Here is a 25,491-nt window from a genome sequence, read left to right on the forward strand (position 1 = left end):
CGAGAGGAGGAGTCAGCTCGTGTTTTGACACAAAATGCTGGAGTAACTCAGCGGGACAAGCAGCATCTCTGGAGAGAAGGAATGGGTGACATTTTGGGTCGAGAACCGCGGCCAGAAACATCACCCATTCCTTCTCTCCAGAGATGCTGCTTGTCCCGCTGAGTTACTCCAGCATTTAGTGCCTAGCTTCGGTGTAAACCAGCATCTGGTGATCTGAAGAAACCAGTTCCTTCCTGCACACTCAGCTCGTGTTTACACATCTCACCATGCCTCGTCATTAAGGCAAGTTCTCAACTTCTCCAAAAACGTGAAATAGATCAGGAGTCACCAAGGAAGGAATGCTTTGTCAATTTTAGGTAAAGGGGGAGGATTAGCCGCACAAGTCAACCTTGAAAACCCAACCTAGACCTGCTGGAGCACTTCAGAACCTGGTTACTCCACAGCCCTGAGGCTGGAAGACTTCCAGTTGAAAGACTGGAGTGGTTAGGCTTGTATACACTGGAATTTAGAAGGATGAGAGGGGATCTTATCGAAACATATAAGATTATTAAGGGGTTGGACACGTTAGAGGCAGGAAATATGTTCCCAATGTTGGGGGAGTCCAGAACCAGGGGCCACAGTTTAAGAATAAGGGGTAGGCCATTTAGAACGGAGATGTGGAAAAACTTTTTCAGTCAGAGAGTTGTAAATCTATGGAATTCACTGTCTCAGAAGGCAGTGGAGGCCAATTCTCTGAATGCATTCAAGAGAGAGCTAGATAGAGCTCTGAAGGATAGCGGAGTCAGGGGGTATGGGGAGAGGGCAGGAACAGGGTACTGATTGAGAATGATCAGCCATGATCATATTGAATGGTGGTGCTGGCTCAAAGGGCCGAATGGCCTACTCCTGCACCTATTGTGTATTGTCTATTGTCTATTTATTTCGGTCAAGAACACAAGGGAGTGAGAGTACTGCCTGAGTGTGCAGAGATTAAATGCTGCATTCTTGTGCATGCCACCACCTTCACACGTCTACCACTGAAGGAAGAGTTGTGAAAGGAGAGAATCACGCTTGAAGCTCATAATTTGTCATTGTCTCAAGTCTGTGGAAAATCTTTGATTTTTGATGTTTACATTTTTTGTTTAGTCCAGAGCTTTAAATTCTATTGTAGTTTCACCTATTAGCAGAAAGAACATTATCTGGGGAATCACTGAGAGTATTTAAATAAGAAATGGATTCAGTGGAACTTCCCTGCATCAACTACAGCCTCAGGCCATGGAGTCATCAGCATGGAAACAGGTCCTTCGGCCTAACTTGCCAACATGTCCCAGCTACACTAGTTCCACCTGCTCGCGTTTGGTTCATATCCCTTCAAACCTGTCCTATCCAAGTACCGTTTCTTCAACGTTGGGATACTTCCAGCCTCAACCACCTCCTCTGGCATATTGTTCTATATACCCATCACCCTTTGTGTGAACAAGTTAACCCTCAGATTTCCATTATATCTTCTCCCCTTCACCTTAAACCTATGCCTTCTGGTCCTCGATTCACCTACAAGAGACTCTGCATCTACCCATCACTCATGGACCATAGAGCTTCCGTGTGCTGTAAAAATGAGTAGAACTGGGGATGTCCATGGGACCAAACCCAGTAAGCACTAACCCATGGGAAAAGAAACATTGTTGTTTTGAAGGAAAGCATTGACGATTATTGTCGAATTAGTTACCTTGTGGATTCTTGATCCGACCCAATGCAGTAAAAGTCAGACGTTTAGTTCTGTAATTTGTTCCAATCAAAACCCACCCTGTTCATTGTCTACAGTATAGAGGAATGAAGGATCAGAGCCACTTTGTTTGATGTTATTGCATTTGGAAGTGAACACGTCATAGATGAAAGAATTTAATTTTTAGGAATTAAGGAAGGAGAGCTGCTGAAGCAACTCAGCGTGTCAGGCAGCGTCTGTGGAGGGAAGTGCACAGTCGATGTCACAGATCTGTGCACCCTTCACCTGTTCTCATTTTCAGGATACTGCTTCGTTGAACCATGGATTATTATTTAAAATATGGGCACTAATTTTACTGAACATTGTTTTCCAGCATTAGGCATGTCCTTTTGAGCAGGCAGAGAGGGCCTTTGTGATTTGTGTGCCCACTCTCATTGATGATACTGAGTGAAAGAAGCCTGGATATTCTGCTGGTGCTCCACTGTTGGAGAAGCCATGGGCAGCTGCCGTGCCCAGCAATCCATCCAGGGCAAGTTACAATTTCACTCCCTGGTCTACGCTGACTGGTGGATCTTGTCTGCACTTAATTGGGACTAGGCTGAGTTCATAATATTTATTTATCATCTCTGACAACATCAACTTGCATTAATATGGGACATTTTAATGCAGCAAAGATGACCGTAGGTGCGTACTTGTCCTGTCCTCTGTCAGAAGGTCCACTCATAGACCACAGAGCCTTCTTGTGATGTCACGATGAATAGACCTGGGGATGTCCATGGGACCAAACCCAGTAAGAACTGACCCATGGGAATAGAAACATTATTGATTTTGAAGGAAAGCATTGACGATTTTTGTTCTGTTACAGAGCTCGGTGTTTGAAGAGAGCTTAATGCGGAGGATCTCTGGCAGCAGCAGTGTGCACACTCTTAGCAAGGCTGTCTTCATCGAGAAGGTGCGGGAGAGCAATGCGGCGTGTCAGAGCGGAGACTTCGCCACTGGCCTGCAGCTCTACACTGAGGCCATAGCCGCCGACCCCCAGAACTGCATTCTGTACAGCAACCGGTCGGCCGTACTGGTGAAAGTGAACGAGTACGAGAGAGCACTGGATGATGCTGTCAAAGCACGACTCCTGAACCCCAAATGGTCAAAGGTAGGACTGTCTCCTCCAGCTCTACAGTTTCTGCTGGCTCTCTGACACCAAACCTGCGATCTGAATTTCACTCCAGTAACCACATTCAGTCAAGACTCTGACGAATGACTGAACATGGTTGCTGGAGTTTGTGGCATGACACAAATCTCCAGTTCTGCAGCGGCAGAGACCAGGAGCACCACAGTGCATGGTGTGCTTGGGATATTGTTAGCGCTGAATGCAGTCAGGAAACGTGGCCTGTACACGACTGGACGGCACAGGTGTCGGGTCAGGAGAACAGTGAACTGCAGCTGTGCTTGAGCTGCTCATGACCAACATGGTGAAGCCCTCACCTGACAGTCACTGTGATCTTTCATGAGGAAAACGTATTGGGAACATCCACGAGTTAAGCGTCCATGGGGTGAATTTTCCCAGTTGGTTGAAGAGTTCCGTGATAATGAAAGGCTGGTGCTTATCATTGGGACGTGTGCCTGGGCACGGTTCCTGTAAGACTGCAGCCTCTCAGATATCTCTCACGGCTGTGGGGAGCTAGAACAAGATAACAATGGGGATGGAGAGTGCACGTGGGTTCCTGACCGCTGCCCAACAGTACTGACTCTCACACTGGATAAGAATTGGATGTTAATGACATATTTACTGCCAAATGCAAACAGTCTCACATCTGTTCATTCAGTGTCCTTTCTTTATCTTTCAACAATATTTATTTATCATCTCTGACAGTTTCTGGGTATACAAATATAAAATGTTCACCTGCATATTCCGTCCCAGCACAGTTAATGTGTGATATTTATGCATGTCCACAGTTTTAAGTGTTGTATTGTTTGCGTGCACACCAAGATTTGGCTGTGAAGTGGTCTGACGGGTCGGTGTGTGGAACAGCAGAGGACAGCAGACAGTTCAGTCAGGGGAAGCTCTGGTTATTCACATATACAAAATGAGTGCTGGGTCAATGAGTCATGTTCACACTGTGCAGAAATAGGCCCTTCACACATCTACGTATGCGCTGCCCATCAGACGCCTACAACATCTCAATTCTCATCACATTTCCACCAACTTGCTGCAGATTTTACCACACACCGACACACTTGGGGTGATTTACACTGGCCAATTTATGTGCCAACCAGCATGTCTTTGGTGGAAGCCCACCTGATGAGAGGGAGAAAGTGCAAGTTCCGTGCAGATCGGAATTGAACCCAGGATGCTGGAGACGTGAGGCATCTCCTTGTTGTTCCACCCATACACCGGAGCCCATGCTCGTGTCTAGTTACCCCTAGTGTCTCATGCCGGCGTGGGCCTCAGCTTCAGAACAAGATACAGGATGTCACAAGGACACATGTTGAGTTGTTGCTGCTCACACTCGCGTGTATCATCCTCCTCCTGTCTCGAAAATTCAGGCAAGTATAATTCCATAGCAAATCACAAAGCTGAGGGTGATGATACTTTGGACAGATGATGTTGGGAAGCTGGGATGTTCACAAGGCACCAGGAAAGAGTAAAACACGGTGTGGGGGAGCCGACATTCAGAAACTTGTGTCAAAGGACTTGACTTCGGAGGGAGGCGGAGAAAAGCGTGGACTCTGCATTGTTCAAAGGTAATGGCTTGAAAGGGATTTTAACTTTGAAAGCTGTGGTTAAGTCTCAAAATTGGTTCTAATTAACATGCTGCTCTCAGGGCACAAGCAAACGAAGGGCAAGTATCAGGAAACACTTACTATTCTGAAACATCACCAGCACTGGGAGTAATGGCAGATAGTTGGGGATAACCGCAAAGCTGCGAGCTGAGAGGGTGGATATCTAGGTTTCTGTGGAAGGCTATGATAGGTAAGGGTGGCAACCAGTTAATTGTCTTTCGAGCTTTCATGTTCCAAGTATGGAATATTTCACTTTTCTGATCATTAACAGTACAGCTATGACTGTTCAGACTGTCCTAGGATTACAGTAAGTTGTCATATGCAACCTATTAGTACCCATTGTAGTTACCATACTGATTGCCAATTCCTGGGCACTCTGCCATCAACCTGAAATCAACACATTTACCCTTTTATTTATGTCCTCATTTCCAGATTTCCTTGCAAGAATGTGTTTAAGCTGAGAACAGTGCTGTCAAGTGCTCAGAACAACACATTGCTTCACGAGCCAATTACTTTTTCTGTGATCGTTTAGCCAGGCTAAATCTCCAGCCATGTGTTTAAAGTTACAGTCTTGGCCCTTTTGTGGACTGTTTCATCTGCGTCCTTCCCCTGTGCTGTTGTATTTTCAGATGTTACTCCATTCCAGTATATTTGAGAATCTCAAAGTCTGTCGTGTCGGGGTTCACTCTGATTAACGTATCAACCTGGGCAAATTCTGTCGCAGTCATTACTACCATGTCCCTTTTTGATCTTCAATATCTGATCAACCTTTTTGTCCTGCCCCTGGGTGTGCTATGTGCTTGTATTTGCCTTTTGTGCCTGATGCCCTTGGGTCACGTTGTCCTTGTCATCAGTCTCGGACGTTGGACGCTGAGTGCACGGGTGAAGGTCGGTCTCAACAGCGTCCCCAGCTCGCTGCTCAGTGTTACGTTTCATGTGCCCTTACTGCCACCAATCTTCTGAACAGTGGGGAAGATGTTTCCATTAGTGGGAAAGTCTAGAACTAGAGGTTCTCGACTCAGAAATAAAGGATGTTCCAATAGGAAGGAGATGAGGAGAAATTTATTTAGTCAGAGAGAGGGTGGTGAAACTGTGGAATTCTTTGCCACCGAAGGCTATGGAGGCCAAGTCAGTGGATATTTTTAAGGCAGTGATAGATTCTTGATTAGTCCAGGTGTCAAAGGTTATGGGGAGAAGGCAGGAGAATGGGGTTAGGAGGGGGTGATAGATCAGCCATGATTGAATGGTGTAGACTTGATGGGCCGAGTGGCCTAATTCTACTCCCTATTCCTTATGACCTTATGACATCTAACCGCTTTTCACCTTTGATCATTATTTCAGACCCGTACAGCCAGGTAGGTTAGAGGCAGGTACTATTGCAATGTTTAAGAAACATTTAGACAGGTATATGGATAGAATAGGTTTAGAGGGATATGGGCTAAACACAGGCAGGTGGGACTATTGTAGATGGGACATATTAGTCGCCGTGGGCGTGTTGGGCCAAAGGGCTTGTTTCCCTGCTGTATGACTGTATGACTCCACAGGTCTATACTCCATTGTAATGCATCAATTGAAATCTGTCATGATCCTAAATACTGTACGAGTTTTTGCCATGACAGTCTACCACTTGTCAGGTTTCTACCAGTATGCGTCCAGCACCAATTCAGAGCCATTTTCTGAGAGGAGCAGCATCTCCTCGATGGGATGATTTATCCGGGTAATTTTCTGCAGCATTTCATTCCATGCTTACACGATGAAAGTGAAATTTCCAGACTTGCTGACGCGTGCTTGAACTAGGAGAAGCGACACTGGCAGATGCCATCTCGGTGTCCAGTGCGAAGAAATTACTACATGGGAAAACCTCACTGACTGATGTGAATGTGGCAGCGTTGATCGTGGATGAACTGAATAAAATATCGATGCAGTTGCTTGTCTACAGCATCCCACACTACTTTAAAAATTGCTCAGTTAATTTGCAGTTCATTGGCAGCTGAGTATGAAGGCATGAATATTGTGCAGAGGGGGAGAAGGCTGTCCTCTTTGATGGTCACTAATCTGCCATCTGACTGGGAGAGCAGAGATGATTGAATGGCACTGACCTTGACAGGAGATATTTATCACTCACTGCAAGGCCGTTTGGAAGTTGACAGGTCTAACCTTGGAGGCAGAGTTGTGCTGGACTGCTCATCGATGCTGCCATTTGACATGGAGATACAGATTCAAATCCTTTCGGTGTCTTAAACAAGAAATTACTTGCATTTGTCTGATACCATCTTAGATTGTAAAGCGTCTGAGAAGCACTGCCTGGAGGAGATTACTTTAGGGGTGCAGCGATTGTTCTGTACATTTGAGACATGGTGCTGTCCCTCACCTCCAAGCCTGTGTCAGGTTTCATTTCCTGCTTGCACCAGTGCTGGGATTCATCACGTCCTCAGAGTGGATTGAAGTTTCCAACCAGGATGCTTTATAAATAATTTTCTCCCTTTTCATTCCTCCAGAGGTTTGTAACAGTTGAACACAAGGACTTTAGAAAATTGTTCATCCTTAAATATCGGAAGATAGACACAAAATGCTGGAGTAACTCAGGGGACAGGCAGCATCTCTGGAGAGAAGGAATAGGTAACGTTTCGGGTTGAGACCCTTCTTCTTCTGAAGAAGGTCTCGACTCAAAACGTCACCCAATCCTTCTCATGAAATTTGCTGCCTGTCCTGCTGAGTTGCTCGAGCATTGTGCGTCTATCTTCGGTTTAAACGAGCATCTGCAGTTCCTTCCTACACACATCTTTAAATATCTGCAGCCTACACTATAACTCCCTGCAACGCTGTGTTTCTGAGGCTGCTGATTCCCTCTGCTGGCCAACTCTACCTTTGCACCTACATTTTGTGGTCATTAAGTCCTTCTGAGCATCTTTTCTCCTCACTCGTGAACTGAATGACAGTACAAATTGACCTTTGGAGCTGGGGCATGCATTGGCACCGTAAATCAACCTCTTTGCTAATAGTGCATGTGTAGTTTTTAAAACTTCCAAAGCAATTAGAGTGAGAAGAGGCAGACCACTCTGCAGGCAACCGGGCTCACCAGGATCGGGAGGGGCCTTATTAGGAGCACACAGGGTCTACCTGAAACAGCTTTGTATTTGAGGTGCACAATTCTGCTTTCAGACACGCTACCTAATTAACTGTACTTTAGCTCACAGATAAAAACACGCAATTGTGAGGAATGAAATATCTTTCATTGAGGAGCAGGAACCTGTAGCAGCTGGAATTTGAAGTGGAGACAAATAACGTTGAATGTCAATGAAGGGAGAAAGAGGATAAGTTGTGCAGGACAATGGTCTTTTATCAGAACTTCCTTTCATGCCTTTCCCTTGAGCTGTCAGTTTGTGGAGCAGGTATATTTTTTGCTTCCATTCACTCTTCATTCTGCTAAACTTTACATCAATTGACGATGCCTGCAACAAGCAGTATCTGACAGAGGGAGAATCGTGGGATACATTGGTATCTTCATCCAAGGAGGTCCAAGTCATCTGAACCTCGTCAACTGCCACTGGAGTAGGGAACTGGGAATTTTATTCTGCTTGCCATTGCCTTGAAAAGAAAAATAATGTACTCCATTGGCTACCGGCACTTCCCCTGACCTGGAAATACATCACTGTTCCTTCACAGCCGGGTGCCTACAGTGAAAAGCTTGTTCTGCACTCTCCGGTGAAATCATACAGTCGATTCTCTTGTGGAGCAGCAAGCAGAGAGATGCCACATTCTGGCGCCATCTTGCAACTTCCAAATCTCTGCAAGGTCTGATCTTGTACCAAGGGGTATGCAATTTCTTATATTTTTTCACTTTAAGGCCTCTGCAACGCTGCAATGTACATTCTGGTTTGGAGGTACCAGATGCAAAGTTTGGTGGCCAGGTCTTCTTTATTTTTCGTCTGATTTTCTCCTGATCGTGATGTGCTTTGGCTTGAAAATATAAAACTTAGACTATAAATGGAGATTTGTGGATGGCCCTGGTGTATCTGCACACTGTCATCGACATCAACTTCCCATTGTGTCTGGCTATCTGAATGATGAATGTTGTTAGCCAGGCCAGACTGCATGGACTGATATTATAATGGTTTATTTACAATTGAAACTTGAACTAAGCATTGTCGGACAGCACAGAGAGCTGCATTGTTAGAGCCCATTACAACGTCTGAAGGAAAAAGTGGGCAATCTTTAGGGCCTTTTTATGTCCCGTTCTCATGCCCTTTTGCATCAAATTCAAACGTTCCAAAGCTTTCAACAATCTTCCTCCACTGCCCTCCAGCTCAGATGAACGTCAGCTGTACGGTGCTGGGTTGTAGAGGTTCCAATGTGTTTACTCACTCTGACTCTTCACAAACCCTCGTATTTACAGGACACTTTTCCCATTCACATGTACCTTCACCTGAGAAATTGTTAGGCAGAAGAACCTCCTTGAAACTGGAGTTAAAAATTGGAAGAGAAGATTTTTAAATTTTATTCTAACTTTACATTGCATGCGAAAGAAAAATAATGCATTTCATGACGTCTCCACTTCTGTCTCAGTGGAACCATTGATTCCTCCCACACACATTTTCTTGCCGTGTCTGTCTCTTGCATAAAAACACATGGAAGTGATTAAGGCCAAAATTAAATGTCGATAAGCAGCATGTTGTTCTCTCAGCTAAAAAACTAAATTCAACATTAATATAGACTTTTGGCATGAGACGGCAATTGGGTGGAAAAGCTACAGATGCTGATTCAACACCAACCTAGGACCAAGAACAGGTTAAACACTCAGCCGTGGCCAGACGCGGGAGGGTTTGAAATGATAGCTATGGGGAGCCATCCAGCCTGAGGGAGGGCAGGTTGTGCAGTGGGGAAGGTGTTGGCCCCAGGGTGGCAACTTGTGACAGCTCGTGATGAGAAGTGACACTACTGCGTTGGAAGAGGAGCTTTCACCAAGCATTGGAATTGAAACGGTGATACAGTCTTGTATAATGCCAAAGCATTTGCCACTTATTTTAAATTTGCTTTGATCGGAGCATTCCCAGTCGACTGTTGCACCAGTGTTCACACTGGGCAGGGTCACCGAAATGAGGTTTAGCATCTCCAACATGTGAGAATTTTTAAAAGTGTTAGCAGATTGATCTTTTTACTCCCAACCTGTGCACTGTAGGAGGTCAGACCACTGAAAGTAGATTATTTCCAGCCTGTGCTGGCCAGAGCGTGAGTGGGTTTTAGTACTTCTGACGAAGCCTAGTGCAGAATGAAAATAAACACCAGATTCATGAATGAATCTGATTAACAATAATGCAGTGTTCCAGTTCTTCCCCATCCGAGCCAATGAATCCATGGTGTCAGCCACATCCTCAAAGGAAAGTCCAGTGGATCTTTCGGCATGGTTTCCTTTTGTAAGTCCAGGCAGACTTGCCCGATCCTACCACTGCTTGCATGTGCTCTGCTGTAGCATCCTGTGTGCCAGGCAGCCAGGATGGGTCACACCCTGCTACCGGCTGGCCAGGAATCCAGAGGGGATGGAATTGCTTCCTGGGGAATGAGAGTGCTACCCCACCAGTAACACACGTACCTCAGCAGCACAGTCCCAGAGCGCCTCCATTTTCCTCCTTATTCCTGTGGCTCCAGCGTTGTTTCTGCACCTTGACACAGCCCTGTGCTGTTTGAGGCAACTCTGCAGAATGCAGATGTTGTACAGCTGGATTTGAACAAAACTGGAAGCAGATGCATCCCTGCTGGCTGCAGTCTTGCTGCCTTGTAGGTGACTGACTCCGTCTAACCCAAACTCACAGCCAGGAGAGGCTGAGATCCAGTCGGCCTGCAGTAATATGAACCCTCACTGTGGAGTGGAAGACGGGCCAGTAACTAACACGAGAGCACTGAAAGCCCCGCATCGTCACTCCCTGCAACCCTTGTTCAGTGTGCAAACTTGAATATTCTTCACCGGCAAATAATTGGAATTAAAATCATGTCCTCTCCTAATAGGACAGTAGTTTGTGTAGAGCTGTGTTCTCAGTGCTGGTTTATAGCTGTGCAGCTGGATCAACTCAACTGTGGATATTTACTTTACCACTAATAACTTCCATCTATTTCACAGTAAACTTACATCATCCGCACTCTGACTGCACATCTTGGGTGCTCCCTGTTCATATCTCCTCGTCCTCCCTCCTCTCGCCCCCACTCCTCTCGCCCCCCCTCCTCTCGCCCCCCTCCTCTCGCCCCCCCTCCTCTCGCCCCCACTCCTCTCGCCCCCACTCCTTCCTTGCTCCTTGCCCCCTCAATCCTCCCCCACCCTCCTCGCCCTCATTCCTTGCACTCCCTTTTGCACTCCCTGCTCGTCCTCATTCCTTCCCCATCAATCCTCCCCCCTCAATCTTCCCCCTCACTCCTTTCCTTTCCCCCTCGCTCCTTTCCTTTCCCCCCTCGCTCCTTTCCTTTCCCCCTCACTCCTTTCCTTTCCCCCCTCGCTCCTTTCCTTTCCCCCTCGCTCCTTTCCTTTCCCCCCTCGCTCCTTTCCTTTCCCCCCTCGCTCCTTTCCCCCCTCGCTCCTTTCCCCCCTCGCTCCTTTCCTTTCCCCCTTGCTCCTATCCCCTCTCGCTCCTTTCCCCCCTCGCTCTTTTCCCCTCGCCCTTCCCCCCTCGTTCCTGGCCTGTGCACTCCTGCCCCTCACATTTCCTGCTCCTTTTTCTCGGTGAGTTCCCTGAGGATCCATGTGCTGACCCACACGATATTCCTAATGCCGGGCCTGTGGGACGCTGCGCATCACGCTTGCACTCTTACCACATCGATTGTCAGCAAATCATTGTTAGCAACAGTTTTCTTCCCACTCTCACACTATCTCCTCGGCAATCCATCCATGGCAACCACCTTATGTTCATGCAAACCCTGGCAACCACAATCTCCGGGAATGAGATTAGCTTCCACAGGTACGGTGCAGGAACCCGTCCACTCTCCATCCCACCATGAACTCTGCCGGAGAATTTGAATCTTAGCAAATTACATCCTGGATATTAGTGACTTCAAATGGGCGCTTCCAATGCCATAACATAGAGTAATCGAGTGATATAGTGTGGAAACAGGCCCTTCGGCCCAACTTGCCCACACCGGCCATCAATGTTCCAGCGATACTAGTCCCACTTGTCTGCGCTTAGTCCATATTCCTCCAAACCTGTCCTATCCATGTACCTGTCTAACTGTCTCTTAAACAATGAGATAGTCCCAGCCTCAACTCTCTCCTCTGGCAACTTGTTCCATACACCCACCACCCGGCTGCACCCATTTAAAGCCACAGGTCTCATCTGTGTCTTTGATAATTCGTGGAGTAGGGAGTTATTTTCATCCCATCATCTGGGGCAGGTAACTACCACACCACTGAGGTGACAGACCAGGATTGAGATTGCCAGACCTGCTGAGTATTCCCTGCATTTTCTGCTTTATTTCTAGAGGCAGGGCATGTTCTCCACAAAAATGCTCGGATCATCCAGCCTTGCGTGTCTAAGAGAGAACCCACCCATTCCAAGCCACCCACCAGAATTAAATCTTGTGGGGAATGTAATCATCCTTGGTTCTCTTTGTGAGGGCTTGCTGGTTGCAGCTTTGCTGGGAGTCGGTTTGCTGTGTGTATCTGTGGGGAGTTTGTGCGTGCGAGGCTGCCGGTACTCATTATTGTTCTCTTACTCTGAAGAATCCACAACGAGGACATTTATGTTTTTCATTACAAAAAACCTATAAACTGGCCTAAATAAACTGCAGGAAAGGGAGAGAATCCGAGGCCAGCAACAACTTTTAACAGCTTGCAATTTATAAGGCATTTTATACTCGCGGTCATCTCTGACGAAGAAATGCAGGAAACTGCAAATTGGTTTCACCTGGCCTAATAAAGTGGGATCAGGATACCAGTCACCAATCTCCGATGCAGAAGTTGAAAGAACTTGGATGTATGAGCTCTGTGGCAATGTTTGACTCTCTGTCAGCGGTGACTCGCTTGGTAAAACCATTGCTCTCAGTTGGACAGTTGTGAGTTCAAGTCCCACAGAAGGGGCTCATGCTCCCCTTGTCCAGGCTGGGCAGGAAAACCCAGACAAAGCTCACTTCATGGCCCTCCAGATTACAGAAAACCAAGTCCTTATCTCCAGATGTTTTAGAAGCGTTGGTCTCCTCTCTCAGTAAGTCCTAACAGCCACAACCGACATGGTGAAGGATCAGCTGGTCTGAAGAGCGGTCCTGACCAAAACATCGCTTACTTATATCCTCCGGATAAGCTGCATTCATAGTTACAGCTCTGTGGTCGCCATTTTGCATAACATGAAGCCGCATCACCTGCCAACAAACGCAAGAAAACATCAAAGATAGACACAAAATGCTGGAGTAACTCAGCGGGTCAGGCAACATCTCTGGAGAAAATGCATCGGTGGCATTTCAGGTCGGAACCCTTCTTCAGACTGATCATAGTGGGTGAGGGGGACTGGAAGCGAGAGGGAAAAACAGGACAGATGGGGGTCAGCAACGGATAAACTCGGGAAAGGAGGTTCCCTGATAGGCTGATTGTTGGCCAGAGATGGTGTGTGCCATATCGAGAAAATATATTAATTTATTTCTTTTCCACATAAATTCTGTAAATTTCCAGGGAGCGATCGGTGAATTGTGGAAGGATGAATTTCCGTTACCCAGATGGTCGTACCGTGCGGAGGGGAACAAGGCCTGGCTGCCGGCTGTCACTTCAACAGCACGCCCATGCACTCTGCTGGTGCTCTCTCAGGCTTAAGTTCTTCTGCATTCTCCTGTCATACACTGCTGTGGCATTCCAGACCTCACTCTTGTGCTGTCTAAGTTCCGATCAGGAACCCAAGGTAACTGGGCCGAGGAAGCCAGTGTGGAAAGCTGCCTGGTTTTCTCAGGCGCCAAACCCAGTGACTGTGCAGATGGGAAAATGTAACCCAGAAGTGGAGGTAGATGGATTGGATTTTGATAAAATCTGGGAAGCCACAAGAGGTCAGCAATTGTATAACGTGAAAAGATGTGTTTGAATTTGGAATTAGGCCTGTGATCACAACATGGGAAGATGACCTGGCTTTACACTGAGATAATCCAGCGGGAACATTTGTCAACGTGAGCTCCCTGCCTGCAGGCCAGGACTCCACTCTGTGGCTGCATTATCAGCTGCTGAGGATGGAAAGCCACATCTGTGATTGTCCGTCTGAAGACTGTTTAGTTCAGAGATGCAGCACGGAATCGGGCCCTTTGGCCCACCGAGTCCGCGCCAACCAGCGATCCCCGTACACTAACACTATCCTGCACACGAGGGACAATTTACAATTTACAGAAGCCAAATTAACCTACAAAACTGTGCGTCTTTGGAGTGTGGGAAGAAACTGGAGCACCTGGGGAAAACCCACATGGTCACGGGGAGAACTCTGTACAGACAGCAGCCGTAGTCAAGATCGAACCCTGGTCTCTGGTGCTGTAAGGCAGCAGCTCTACCGCTACGCCACCGTGCAGCCCAGCTTTTTTAGAGTAATATGTAACTGACTAGAACGTGAATACAGGGCTATAATAACACAGGGCAGGAGGGACCCTGTCCAAAACCTACATCATCATGGGCATGAGTGGGTCAGAGGCAGTCAATTGTAAGATTCCAGCCACTGGCTTTCTGAAGAGCAGTGGCAGGTTACAGAACACACAACAGTCTGAGTATCTCTGGATGATGACCATGTCTAAATTACATTCATGCCCCATTATGACCTTCTCTAAATATTAACAGTCCATTGAAGTATACTCATGAACAGTTTTAGTGCAGCAAATAAGGTCAGGAACTATTTAAGGTGGAACAAGGAGTCGGGCGATCAGCTCCTTGAACCTGCTCCATTGCTCACCAAGACCATGGCTGATCTCTCTGCTGGCCTCGGCTCCACTTCTCTGCTTGACCCCAACAACCCTCCAAAAACAATTCTCATAGACATGATGAACCTCAGCAAAAAAACTAAGCAAATTTGGCCTCTCCTTGTACCTGCATAGAACAGTGCAGCACACGAACAGGCCCTTCAGCCCACAATGTCTGTGCCAAACATGATGTCAAGTTAAACTAATCACCTCTGCCTGCATGTGATACATATCTTTCCATTCCCTTCATATCTATGTGCCTATTTAAAAGCCTCTTAAATGTCCTGTACGCATCCTTTCAACTTTGCCCCTCTCATCTGAACGCTACGCCCTGGATTTTTCCACCCCGGGATAAAGGATGTGGGAGATAATCTTTGCTTTACAAATGAGAATGTGAAAATTGCCATTAATGAAAAGACATATTGAGTCGGACAAGTGGTTAAATATTTAACCTCAGTCGGAGGCAGGTGTGGTGGTAATTGCTACAGCAGGAAAGGAAACACTCATTTATTTTCCATGAATGTATTATAATCTCATGCTTCATCCTCTGTGGGTAGGAACCTTAATGATTTCTTTCTAAGTTCTTCCACTGGGGACCTAGTCTTCCTGCAAAAACGTCCAAAAGAAATCTTAAGCACTGATCTTAATTTCCCATCATGTTAAGTTGAACACAAGGTGTGTTGCAGACATATAAGAAATTGATGAGATTTACAAGAGAATTACTAAAAGTATCTGCGCTAATGAAATGGAACAGCAAGGACTGACCAGGGATGTTTAGCATGGCAGGCGTTGGAATTGCCGTACCAGGCCATGATGCAAGTCTGTTGTTCAACTGCAGAGATTTTGTTAGAGTATTCGGAGACAGTGATTCTCTTTAATCTTTAAAGAAAGTAGAGGCAATCGAGCCTTCTCTGTGATGCCATCGATATACTAGGGTCAGGAATACTCTGATGCAGGGTGCTGCCACAAAGCCACAACAACAATTTCACCAATTGCTTTTCACCCAATGCTCTGTTATATTCAAGATAGACACAAAATGGGGAATGACTCAGCGGGACAGGCAGCATCTCTGGAGAGAAGAAATGGGTGATGTTTCGGGTCAAGACCCTTCTTTAGACTTCAGACCCTTCAGTCAGAAGAAGGGTCTTGACCTGAAACATCACCCATTCCTTCTCTCCAGAGACGCTGCCTGCCCCACTGAATTACTCCAGCATTTTGTGTCTATCTTCAGTGCAAACAAGCATCTGCAGTTCCTTCCTACACACGCTCTGTTATATTTACCTGTTTAAGTCCTTGCGGAGAGGCTCGGTGGGATTCTGATGCTGAGTCAGACTGGCTCTTGATTCAGTGCTAGAAGGACCTGCTAGTGGAAAGCAGTGCCCAGAATTGATGCTGTCGTAGACAGTGCCTGTTGATCAGAAGCGATTGTTTCTGATGAGCACCTGGGGGGATATTTCTTTCATTTCATAAAATGTAGGCAAATGCTTTTGTTTAAACTTTATTATTAAATCACCAGATAGTCCAGCTGCATGATCTGGCAAACAATCACAGAGTATCTTAATGAAAAAAGTGTTGCCTATTTTCACCTCTAAACTACAGCTGAGTTTGGGAGTTGAATTTAATCGCAGATGGCATTATGTTTAATCCACGTGCAACAGCAGAGGGGGCCAGAGTCCACCGATTCTCCATCTGAAAATCCTGACTGCAGTTCTCTGGTATTATTCAAGAGTCAACGAGTGTTTAATTATCCTATGTACCGACAACGGAACAATGAAGTTCTTACTTGCAGCAGCCCAACACGATACTCACAATATTCATCGATAATGTATAATAAACAAAAAATCAATAAACTAATCACCGCAATGCTAGTCTGAACCCTCCTCAAAACATCATTGTTAAAGTCACTGCTGACTTTAAGTTGGTCAATCAAACAGAACGTGGGTGTTCAATCCAAACACTTTCATCACAGGAGAGTAGCAATTAACGCAGTGCAAGAAATCGCGAAACCGAGGACATTTGAATCGACTGAAAAAGGAATAAAGAAACCAGTGGGTGGTGGATACAGTGAGACTTTTTCTGTAAGAAATTTTAAAGGGGCAGATAGAAGCAGAATGGGAAGGGAGAGGAGTGCGAATGAAGAGAGATGAGGAGGAGCTGAGGTAAGGGAATTAGGATGTGAGGAGTGAGCTGGGTGGAGAGGAGCCGACAGGGAAGGAGAGAGAAACATTAAAAGGAAGTGCTGAATATTTGTGGTTCTGACCATTAATTCCATGTCCAGATTTCCAGATGCTTTTGTTTATAGTTTGAGTACAGCAATTATTGTGCGCTGACTCAACCCCAGTCAATAATAATTTTCCAAATGCATTTACTGTTCTTTCTATCCCCGTTATCTGTTAAATCAGGAATTCCTGATCGTGTCCCTTTCAGCAGATTGAAGAGTAATTCGTGCCAGGTTCTTGTTATTTGCTTTTGTTATCACTCCATCGTTCACTTTGACCTTGCCCTGCTCAGTCACCTCTGATTCCAGCCTCTGCAGCCCACGGACTCCAACTGGAAATGTAACGGCAGGCAGCAAGAGCACGTTCTTGCCCTTTGGGCTTCAAGGCAGAAGAGGCACCTTGCCACCCATCAAGACAGCAAGAAGCATTTACGGCCATTGGGAATCAGGCAGCAGCTCCCAGGCTGTGGAATTGAATGTGAAAGTGCAAAATTTAACGCTCATGGTTTTGCTGTTGGGTGGGGATTCAATCAAGGAGGACCCTGTCGGGAGGAGGGAAGGGAAGGGGAAGACGTCCCAGGTGTTGATCCACTGTAACGGGAGTCTCTGAACAAGTGCAATATCTCCTGACCCTCAGTGTCTGGACTGAGTTGATCATTTAGGGAACTTGAGTTTGGAGCACTCACTGCACCAACACCAACATCAACACCAGGGCGGCACGGTGGCCCAGTGGTAGAGTTGCTGCCTTACAGTGCCAGAGACCCGGGTTCGATCCTGACCACGGGTGCTGTCTGTACGGAATTTGTACGTTCTCCCGAAGCCCTGCGTGGGTTTTTCTCTGGGATCACCGGTTTCCTCCCACACTCCAAAGACGTACAGGTTTGTAGGTTAATTGGCTTTGGTAAAATTGTAAATTGTCCCTAGTGCGTGTAGGATAATGTTAGTGTGCGGGGATCGCTGGTTGACGTGGACTTGGTGGGCCGGAGAGGCTGTTTCCGCGCTGTATCTCTAAACTAAACTAAATGAAACAAAAAAACTAAACAAACTTGCCCTCTCTATGTACGTCGCCATGGCTGCACATCGGTGCTAGTTCAGTAGCTTTGGAACTTTTTGAATGCTCTAAATTTGTGAAGTGCGGTGTACATCATACGTTGACGTCTTAGCCTTGCAAAATATGGCTGCTCACATCATGGTACAGTTGTTGACAGGCGCTGGGTTTTGGATTGACGAAGACACATCCCAAGGTAGAGTTGCCAATACCACAGGTTTGGAAGCAGATTCCAGGGCCAGTATCCCATGGGCAGCTGTTCCCTTGGGAGGATTGACTCTGACCTCAGCACACCAGATGACAGGAGCATGACTAGACCACCAGGACCCATGAGCCTGCCATTCAATGCCATCAGATCTGATCTAAGCTGTTCTCAACTCCTCTTCTGACCCTGTCATCCTCAATTCCTTGACCTTTCAAATATTTATCTATCGCAACCTTTATTCTACCTGATGATCCAGGCTCCACCACTTGCTGGGGCAGAGTTCTAGAGATTCACCACGGTCTGGGAGAAAATTCAGCTTTAGATGATGGGCACCATATCTTGTTGCTTGGGGCAGGTTTAGCAACAGGTGACAGGACGGACTGCTCTGTTTTTGGAGCTGGCTCCGTGACGCTTACAGTTCCACACGCGGGTCTCCGCACATACAGCTGAAATCTGCCCAAGAGCAAGCACACTAAACATGTGCGAGAGAAGGATCAAGGTTCAAGATCAGCCTGTAGAGGTGGAGGTGATTCCAGCGTTGTTGCTATCTGCTGGCGTTGGCTTGTGGAACCAGAGGGGGGGGGTTTGAGGGAGGTGAGAGTGTGTGTGGGGGCAGAGCCTCCCAGGGCAGGGAACTGTGCAAGTCCCATCTTCCACTCTCATTGCTGAGTCCTTGCATTCATTCAAAGCCAGTAACTGGGGAAGCACCTGGATGGGCAGCTCCGTGGTTGGGTGGAGACCCATGCCATCAAGTACTCCAGCGGGGAGAGTGAAACGCCGCAGGCTGAGCAGGGGAGTTGTTTGGAAGACAGCAGATGTTTAATCGCGTTGATGTGGGAATCAATGAAAGTTGTCCAATTTTCCTCGGCTGCCCCTGGGAGGGTCTGTTGATTTTGTTTTTTCTTGTGGAGGAGGTTTTAACATTGGAAGGATTGTGTGGGGTCTGTAAAGAGGGAGAATGTGCTTGTCTGGACAACTTTCATGCTTGACGTTGCTCTGAGTCTTTCAGTTGCCAAACCTCTGTATATCCAGGGCTTGCTTCCTTGTCATCATGTCAGAGACCCTCCCGGCATTTTATCCCCAGTAACAGAAGTAATGACGGACGTGTGGGTATACACACCCCTCCATTGGGTGATGTGGGGTTCACCCCTCCCACTGGGTGATCTGGGGTTCACCCCTCGCACCTGCTGACTGTTACCTGTAGATATTTGGGGGAACAGATACTGCGGGACTGTGGTGTGGCGCTGTGCAGTCCCGTCAGTATTGAGGGAACAGGTACAAGTAATGACGGGACTGTTTTGTAGCCCTGTACAGTCCCATAGATACTGCTCCAGATACAGTGATGGAACTGTCGTGTGGCTCTGTGCAGTCCTGTAGATACTGCACAGGGTACAGCGACGGGACTGTGGTGTAGCGCTGGACAGTCCCGTCAGTATTGAGGGAACAGGTACAAGTAATGACGGGACTGTTTTGTAGCCCTGTACAGTCCCGTAGATACTGCTCCAGATACAGTGATGGAACTGTCGTGTGGCTCTGTGCAGTCCTGTAGATACTGCACAGGGTACAGCGACGGGACTGTGGTGTAGCGCTGGACAGTCCTGTCAGTACTGAGGGAACAGGTACAGTGGGACTGAGGTATAGATAGCTCTGTCCAGTCCCTTCAGTACTGAGGGAACAGGTACAATGGGACTGTGTGCAGCCCTATACTGTTCTCGTACCAGGTAAAGTGATGGGACTGCGATGTAGCTCTGTACTGTCCTGTAAATACTACCCCAGGTATACTGATGGAACTGTGGTGTAGTGCTGTACAATCCTGTCGGGACTGAGGGACGGAGTACAGTGTTTGGACAAGATGTGACACTCTGGTAGTCTCTGCCGTGGGAGAGGACAGCTGTATTGTTGGCTTGCTGAAGTTGCTTCAGTCCAGAAATATTCCTGTCGTGTGTCGGGCTGCTTGCTTTCCACTTTACATTTGGATCAGCCCTGGAAATGTTTCCCTCGTTGCCCAGTGTGGTTCAGCTGCTGAGCCGGCCCACCGCTCACGCTGGGGGCTCACAGCCTTCCCCTGGGAAACTGTGATGGTGGGGGCACGAGCCTAGTTGCAGCTCTGTGTGTCTGAGACACTTCCGCAGGAAGCCTGCCAAGAACTGCCTCTCAAAGCTGTTGAAGGTTTACTGATAGAACTGAAAAGAGGGGATTCAGTAACAATTTTTAATTACCTGGTGCCTGAGACATAGTAAGATGTCCTGAACGGCTTCACAGGTACAAGGTTGGGCGCAAACCACTTGAGCAGGTATAAGGGCAGCCGATAAAAAGTTTAGTTGAAGTGATTTGAATGAAGGTCTGAGAGGAGAAAGGAGAGGTGGGGGAGTGCAGTGATTTAGGGAGGGCATTACAGAGCTGTGGACCTTGAAGTTGTCATCAGTCTGAAATGTCGTCTCTGTCTCGGAGATGTATGAACAGTGAGAATCAGAGGAGCACAGCAAATTCAAAGCCGGACGGTTAAGAAGAGGTTATGAAAACTGGGAGGGAAGAGGCGACGGAGAAATTTGAAGAAAATGTGAAGTTTAAAATGGAGGTGCAATGTGAAAAGGAGCTGAGGATGGTGGATGGTTTAATTTAGTTTATTTATTATTACGTGCACAGACGTACAGTGAAAAGTTTGCTCTGCGTGCCATCCAGCCAAATTACACTGTGATTCCGTGTACAATAGATCCTCTTGTGGAGCAGCACGCAGAGAGTCGCCACGTTCCGGAGCCATCTCGCAACTTCCAAGTCTCTGAAAAATCCGATCTTGGCCCAAGGAGATCTGCAGTCTCTTATTTCCTCATCTTAAGGGCCGGTGTGGTGGCGGCACTGGATGGATGAAGTAGGGGTCGGCCTGGCCCAGCGCGATGCCGTCGGCTCCTTCCACCGCCGCCCCGTACAGCTGCCGCACGCTGTGCTCAATCCGCTTGCTCGCCCGGGCTGCTGCAGGGCCTCCCGCGGCCACCTCCGCCAACAGCACTTTAACTCCCCCTCCCATTCCCAATCTGACCTTTCTGTCCTGGGCCTCCTCCATTAACAGAGTGAGGCCCAGCTCAAATTGGAGGAACAGCATCTCATATTTCGCTTGGGTAGCTTACACCCCAGTGGTATGAACATTGTCTTCTCTAACTTCTAATAGCCCTTGATTTCCCTCTCTCCATCCACTCCCCATCCCCAGTTCTCCCACCAGTCTTAGTGTTTCCGACTACATTGTATCTCTGTCCCGCCCACTCCCCTGACATCAGTCTGAAGAAGGGTCTCGACCCGAAACGTCACCCATCCCTTCTCTCCAGAGATGCTGAGTTACTCCAGCATTTTGTGTCTACCTTCTCTTCCGTTGGTTTGAGGAGATGAGCGCAGGCTCAGGTTCGCAATGATCAGGCAACGTTACTCAGGCCGCTTGTCTGCTTTCTGCGGCTGTGTTATCACCGTGTGATCTCTCTATCCCCCAAAAAATCCTTTAAACCAGCTGGAAAAACACTCTCAGAACAATCTCAGTGTTCCTGTTTGTACAGTAAAGAAAAACAAGCCAAGAGGGACGGCTGCCATTGGCACCCGTGTTTTTCTTCCCTTCCCCTGAATAATTTAGCTCAATTTCCATCTCAGGAAGCAGAGTGTGTCTCTGCTGGGGCCCCGGCCAAGTTCTGAAATTCCCAAACTTCCTCTGCCAGTAAAGATCAGACTGGAGACTTCCTGACGGAATAGTGAGTGAAAGGCGAAGGTTTCACAGGAGCCCAGCTCCAGCCTCCCACTCACCCCCAGCCTCCACCACATCCAGCAGCGGACGTCCTGACAGATAACAGCTCACTTCTTGTTGTGGTGCGACCAGCACCTATAAACATCGAGGTTCCCACATCGCCGGCACAAGTCAATCCACTGACACTTCTCACTTCACTCAACAACAAAGCGGGCAACTTTCTGAAATCTCTGCAGAACCTCCAGAGGCTGGCGTTTGCAACTGGAAGCAAACCATCCTACCCCTTAAACCGAGTATGTACAGAGGGATCTTGAAGACTAAGGCCATCATTCCCAGAAAGTGGCAACACAAGTCGGTGGAGTGTTACTGGAGGCATAGGTCGTGGAGCATTGAATATAAGAGTCAGGAGGTCATGATGCAGCTTAATAGGACTTTGATTTATTCACAAAATGCTGGAGCAACTCAGCAGGTCAGGCAGCATCTCGGGAGAGAAGGAATGGGTGACGTTTTGGGTCGAGACCCTTCTTCAGACTGATGTCGGGGGTGGGCAGTTTGCAGCCCGGTGGTATGAACGTCGACTTCTCCAACTTCAGATAGCTCCTCTGTCCCTCCCTTCCCCTCCTCCTTCCCAGATCTCCCTCTATCTTCCTGTCTCCGCCTATGTCCTTCCTTTGTCCCACCCCCGACATCAGTCTGAAGAAGGGTCTCGACCCGAAACGTCACCCATTCCTTCTCTCCCGAGATGCTGCCTGACCTGCTGAGTTGCTCCAGCATTTTGTGAATAAATCGATTTGTACCAGCATCTGCAGTTATTTTCTTATACTACTTAATAGGACTTTGGTTAGGTTAACTTTGGAGTATTGTGTGTGTTTCTGGTCACCCCATTACAGGAAGGAAGTAGAGGCTTTGGAGAGGGTGCTGAGGCGGTTTACCAGAAGGATGCCTGGATTAGGCGGTATTAGCTACAAGGAGAGATTGGATAGACGTGGACTGTTTTATCTGGAACGGTGGAAGTTGTGGGGAGACCTGATTGAAATGTATAAAATTATGAGAGGCATAGATGGAGTCAGAACCTTTTCCCCAGGATGGAAGAGTCAAATACTAGAGGGGAGAGCTTGAAGTTGAGAGGGACTAAGTGCAAAGGAAAAATACAGGGCAAGTTTTTTTACACAGTGAGTGCCTGGGACACACACTGCTGGTGATGGTGGTGGAGGCAGATACAAACTGGTGTTTGGATCTTTGGGATAGGCACATGGATATGTCAGGAATGGAAGGTGTGCTTTATGGGCAGGCAGATTACAGATGGTCTTGGCTTCATGTTTGGCACAGGCATTGTGGACCGAAGGGCCTGTTCCCGAGCTGCTCGGTTTGATGCTCCATGCGAGTGTTGTGAGAGGTTTGCGAGAGTCGTGTGTTTGTGTGAGTTGTGTGGGGCGCATGCAGTAGTCGTGCAGGAGTTGTGCAGAGGTTGTGTGGGTGTGCAAGAGTTGTGGGAGAGCCGTGTGGGTGTGCGGAAGTGTGTGAGTGTGAAAGACGTTCAGGGGGTGTCCGGGGGGGCTAGCGGTACGTAGACTGAAGCACCTCAGAGTGATTTATGATTGCTAACAGACCAGGCATGAGGATGTTTTTTATTCGCTTCCAGTGGTGTGACTTTACACACTAACTGACTTGTCCGTGTAGTTGTGTGATTGCTTGTACCGGGGGCAACCTCTGATTAAATTAAAAGCCACACAGTGTGCAAGTACGGGTCATTTAATAAAAATAATGGGGAAAGAATACTCCTCTGAAGGAGTGGGGCTGCTGTAATGAGTATGTATTGAACGGAGGGGAGCAAAGTGTTCTGTAATTGGAATGTTTGGTCCCCAGGGTCAGTCCGTCACACATTGGGTTGTAACTGTGCCATCTGAGCCGTGGGGGTGGGGGTGAACTGCCGACACTCCATAGAGCGGCTTCAAATTCAGGGAGTGTTGGTGAGCATCGGTGTGTTCCCGCATCAGCCAGCAGCTGGAGGTGAGCAAGGCAGCGTCTGGTGAAATACCTCTTGCACCAACACGTGTGGGAAAAGACTGACACATGCACTTGTCTTGTACAGAATCAACCCATACATACATGCGGGGACACTGCGTGTGTCTGAGCAACCCGTGGGTCATGGTGGCAGTGACATGGAGACTGATGGAAATATTGTTGTGTTTGAAAAAGACAGCAAAGCCTTGACTTTACTGTTGGTGCCCAACATTGCAAGTCTGTGCTTTATGAGCAGGTGTAGGAGAGCGTTTGAAATGTTGGGACACTGTTGTGAAGCAGATGGAGGCAGGTAAGACAGTTGTGGATCTGTTGGAAGTGAAAGAGAGAACAAGGATGTGTCCTCATTGGACGCATGTCTTCTGGTCCTTGTGAACAACACTCGGGGGTGGCACAGCGGTAGAGTTGCTGCCTCACAGTGCCATGGACCCGTGTTCAATCCTGAGTACTGGTGCTGTCTCTACTGAGTTTGTACATTCTCCACGTGACTGCGTGGGTTTTCCCCGGTTTGTTTGCTCCGGTTTCTTTCCACATTCCAAAGACTTACAAGTTTGTAGGTTAATTGTCTTCTGTAAATTGTAATTTATCCCTAGTGTGTAGGATAGTGCTTGTGTATGGAGATCACTGGTCGGCGCAGACTAGGTGGGCCGAAGGTCCTGTTTATGTGCTTTATCTCTAAACTAAACTAAATACCCCAAGAGTCACTGTGAAATGCAAACAAATATTTCTTGAATTTACCTTTATTTGAATGACTGTTATAAGTTCCAGTCAGAATCATCAACTTAAACTAATTGGGCCTCAGTTCTGACCTTGTTCTCCAATATCTCACCTCCTGTTTGCCTGTTTCATTAATGAGCTCCTTGAGTTTAGTTCACAGCCACGATCTCTGTCCTTTGGTAGTGTGCTGTAGGGAAACCTGAGGACCACAGCAGACGCAAGGAACTGCAGCTGCTGGTATCTTGAGCAAAGCACAAAGTGCTGGAGGAACTCAGCGGGTCTGACAGCATCTGTGGGGGGATTGGACAGACAATATTTTGGGTTGGAACTCTGACTGGAGAAGACTGAAAGAAGGGTCCTGACCCAAAACGTCATCCGTCCCATCCCTACACTGAAGAAGGATCTCGACCCGAAACATCAACCATTCCTCCTCTCCAGAGTTGCTGCCTGTTCCGCTGAGTTACTCCAGCATTTTGTGTTTATCTTCGGTGTAAGCCAGCATCTGCAGTTTGATGTTGCCTGATGTTGAGTTCCTCCAGCATTTTGTGTTTTGCAATGCATTGTTGGGTTCACATTATTCCCCCTCCCTCGTTGCTCTTGATTGTTCTTGGGGAACTATGGACTCCTGGGATGGGATGTGTAAAACAGATGATTAGGCTAATAATACAAGGAAGGTTTAAGTGTGAGTGGTGGTAGATCTGCTTGTATAGATTGTGTTCTAATTTGGTCACTTACAACATTTTACTATGGACTGATTGTTGTGAGATGTGTTTTTATGAGGGTATCATAGAGATTTTGGGATTTTATTGGAGAATATTGCAGAAAAAAGTGTAGATACATTGTAGTTATAATGACAGGTCGGAGTACTTCATAGTGAGTTTATACGCTGCCATCTTCGTGGCGGTAGAGGAGGACTGGAGTGTGTGTGGCTGTCTCAGCTTGCTGTGCATAGTTTACAAAGTGGAGCACCATGAGTCTTGTCCCAGTCAGCTGGCACTCTGCTGTTCTTTCTGAATGAAATCACCGCCTCTCAAATCCAACGCCAGCTTTAGAGTTCTGAAGCTTGCTAGCTGTAGTTCATCTGTGGTTTTAGAATTCACACAACCCACGATGTTGGCTTTCACCAGCAGCATAGATGGTGTTTTATTCTTCCTGGCAGGCATTACCCTGCAACGAT

General features: G+C 47.3%; 1 protein-coding gene across 1 annotated transcript in view; it reads left to right on the forward strand.

Annotated features, from left to right (window-relative positions):
• The window catches only part of LOC144605865 (uncharacterized), a 126,502-nt gene that overhangs the window by 38,026 nt on the left and 62,985 nt on the right, over nucleotides 1-25,491 (forward strand). The window contains exon 2 of the mRNA XM_078421485.1: nucleotides 2,568-2,852. Coding sequence (XP_078277611.1) covers nucleotides 2,568-2,852 — 285 coding nt within the window. The remainder of the gene's footprint in view (nucleotides 1-2,567; nucleotides 2,853-25,491) is intronic.

This window comes from Rhinoraja longicauda, chromosome 25 (genome assembly GCF_053455715.1).
Source record: "Rhinoraja longicauda isolate Sanriku21f chromosome 25, sRhiLon1.1, whole genome shotgun sequence".
Lineage (NCBI taxonomy): Eukaryota > Metazoa > Chordata > Chondrichthyes > Rajiformes > Arhynchobatidae > Rhinoraja > Rhinoraja longicauda.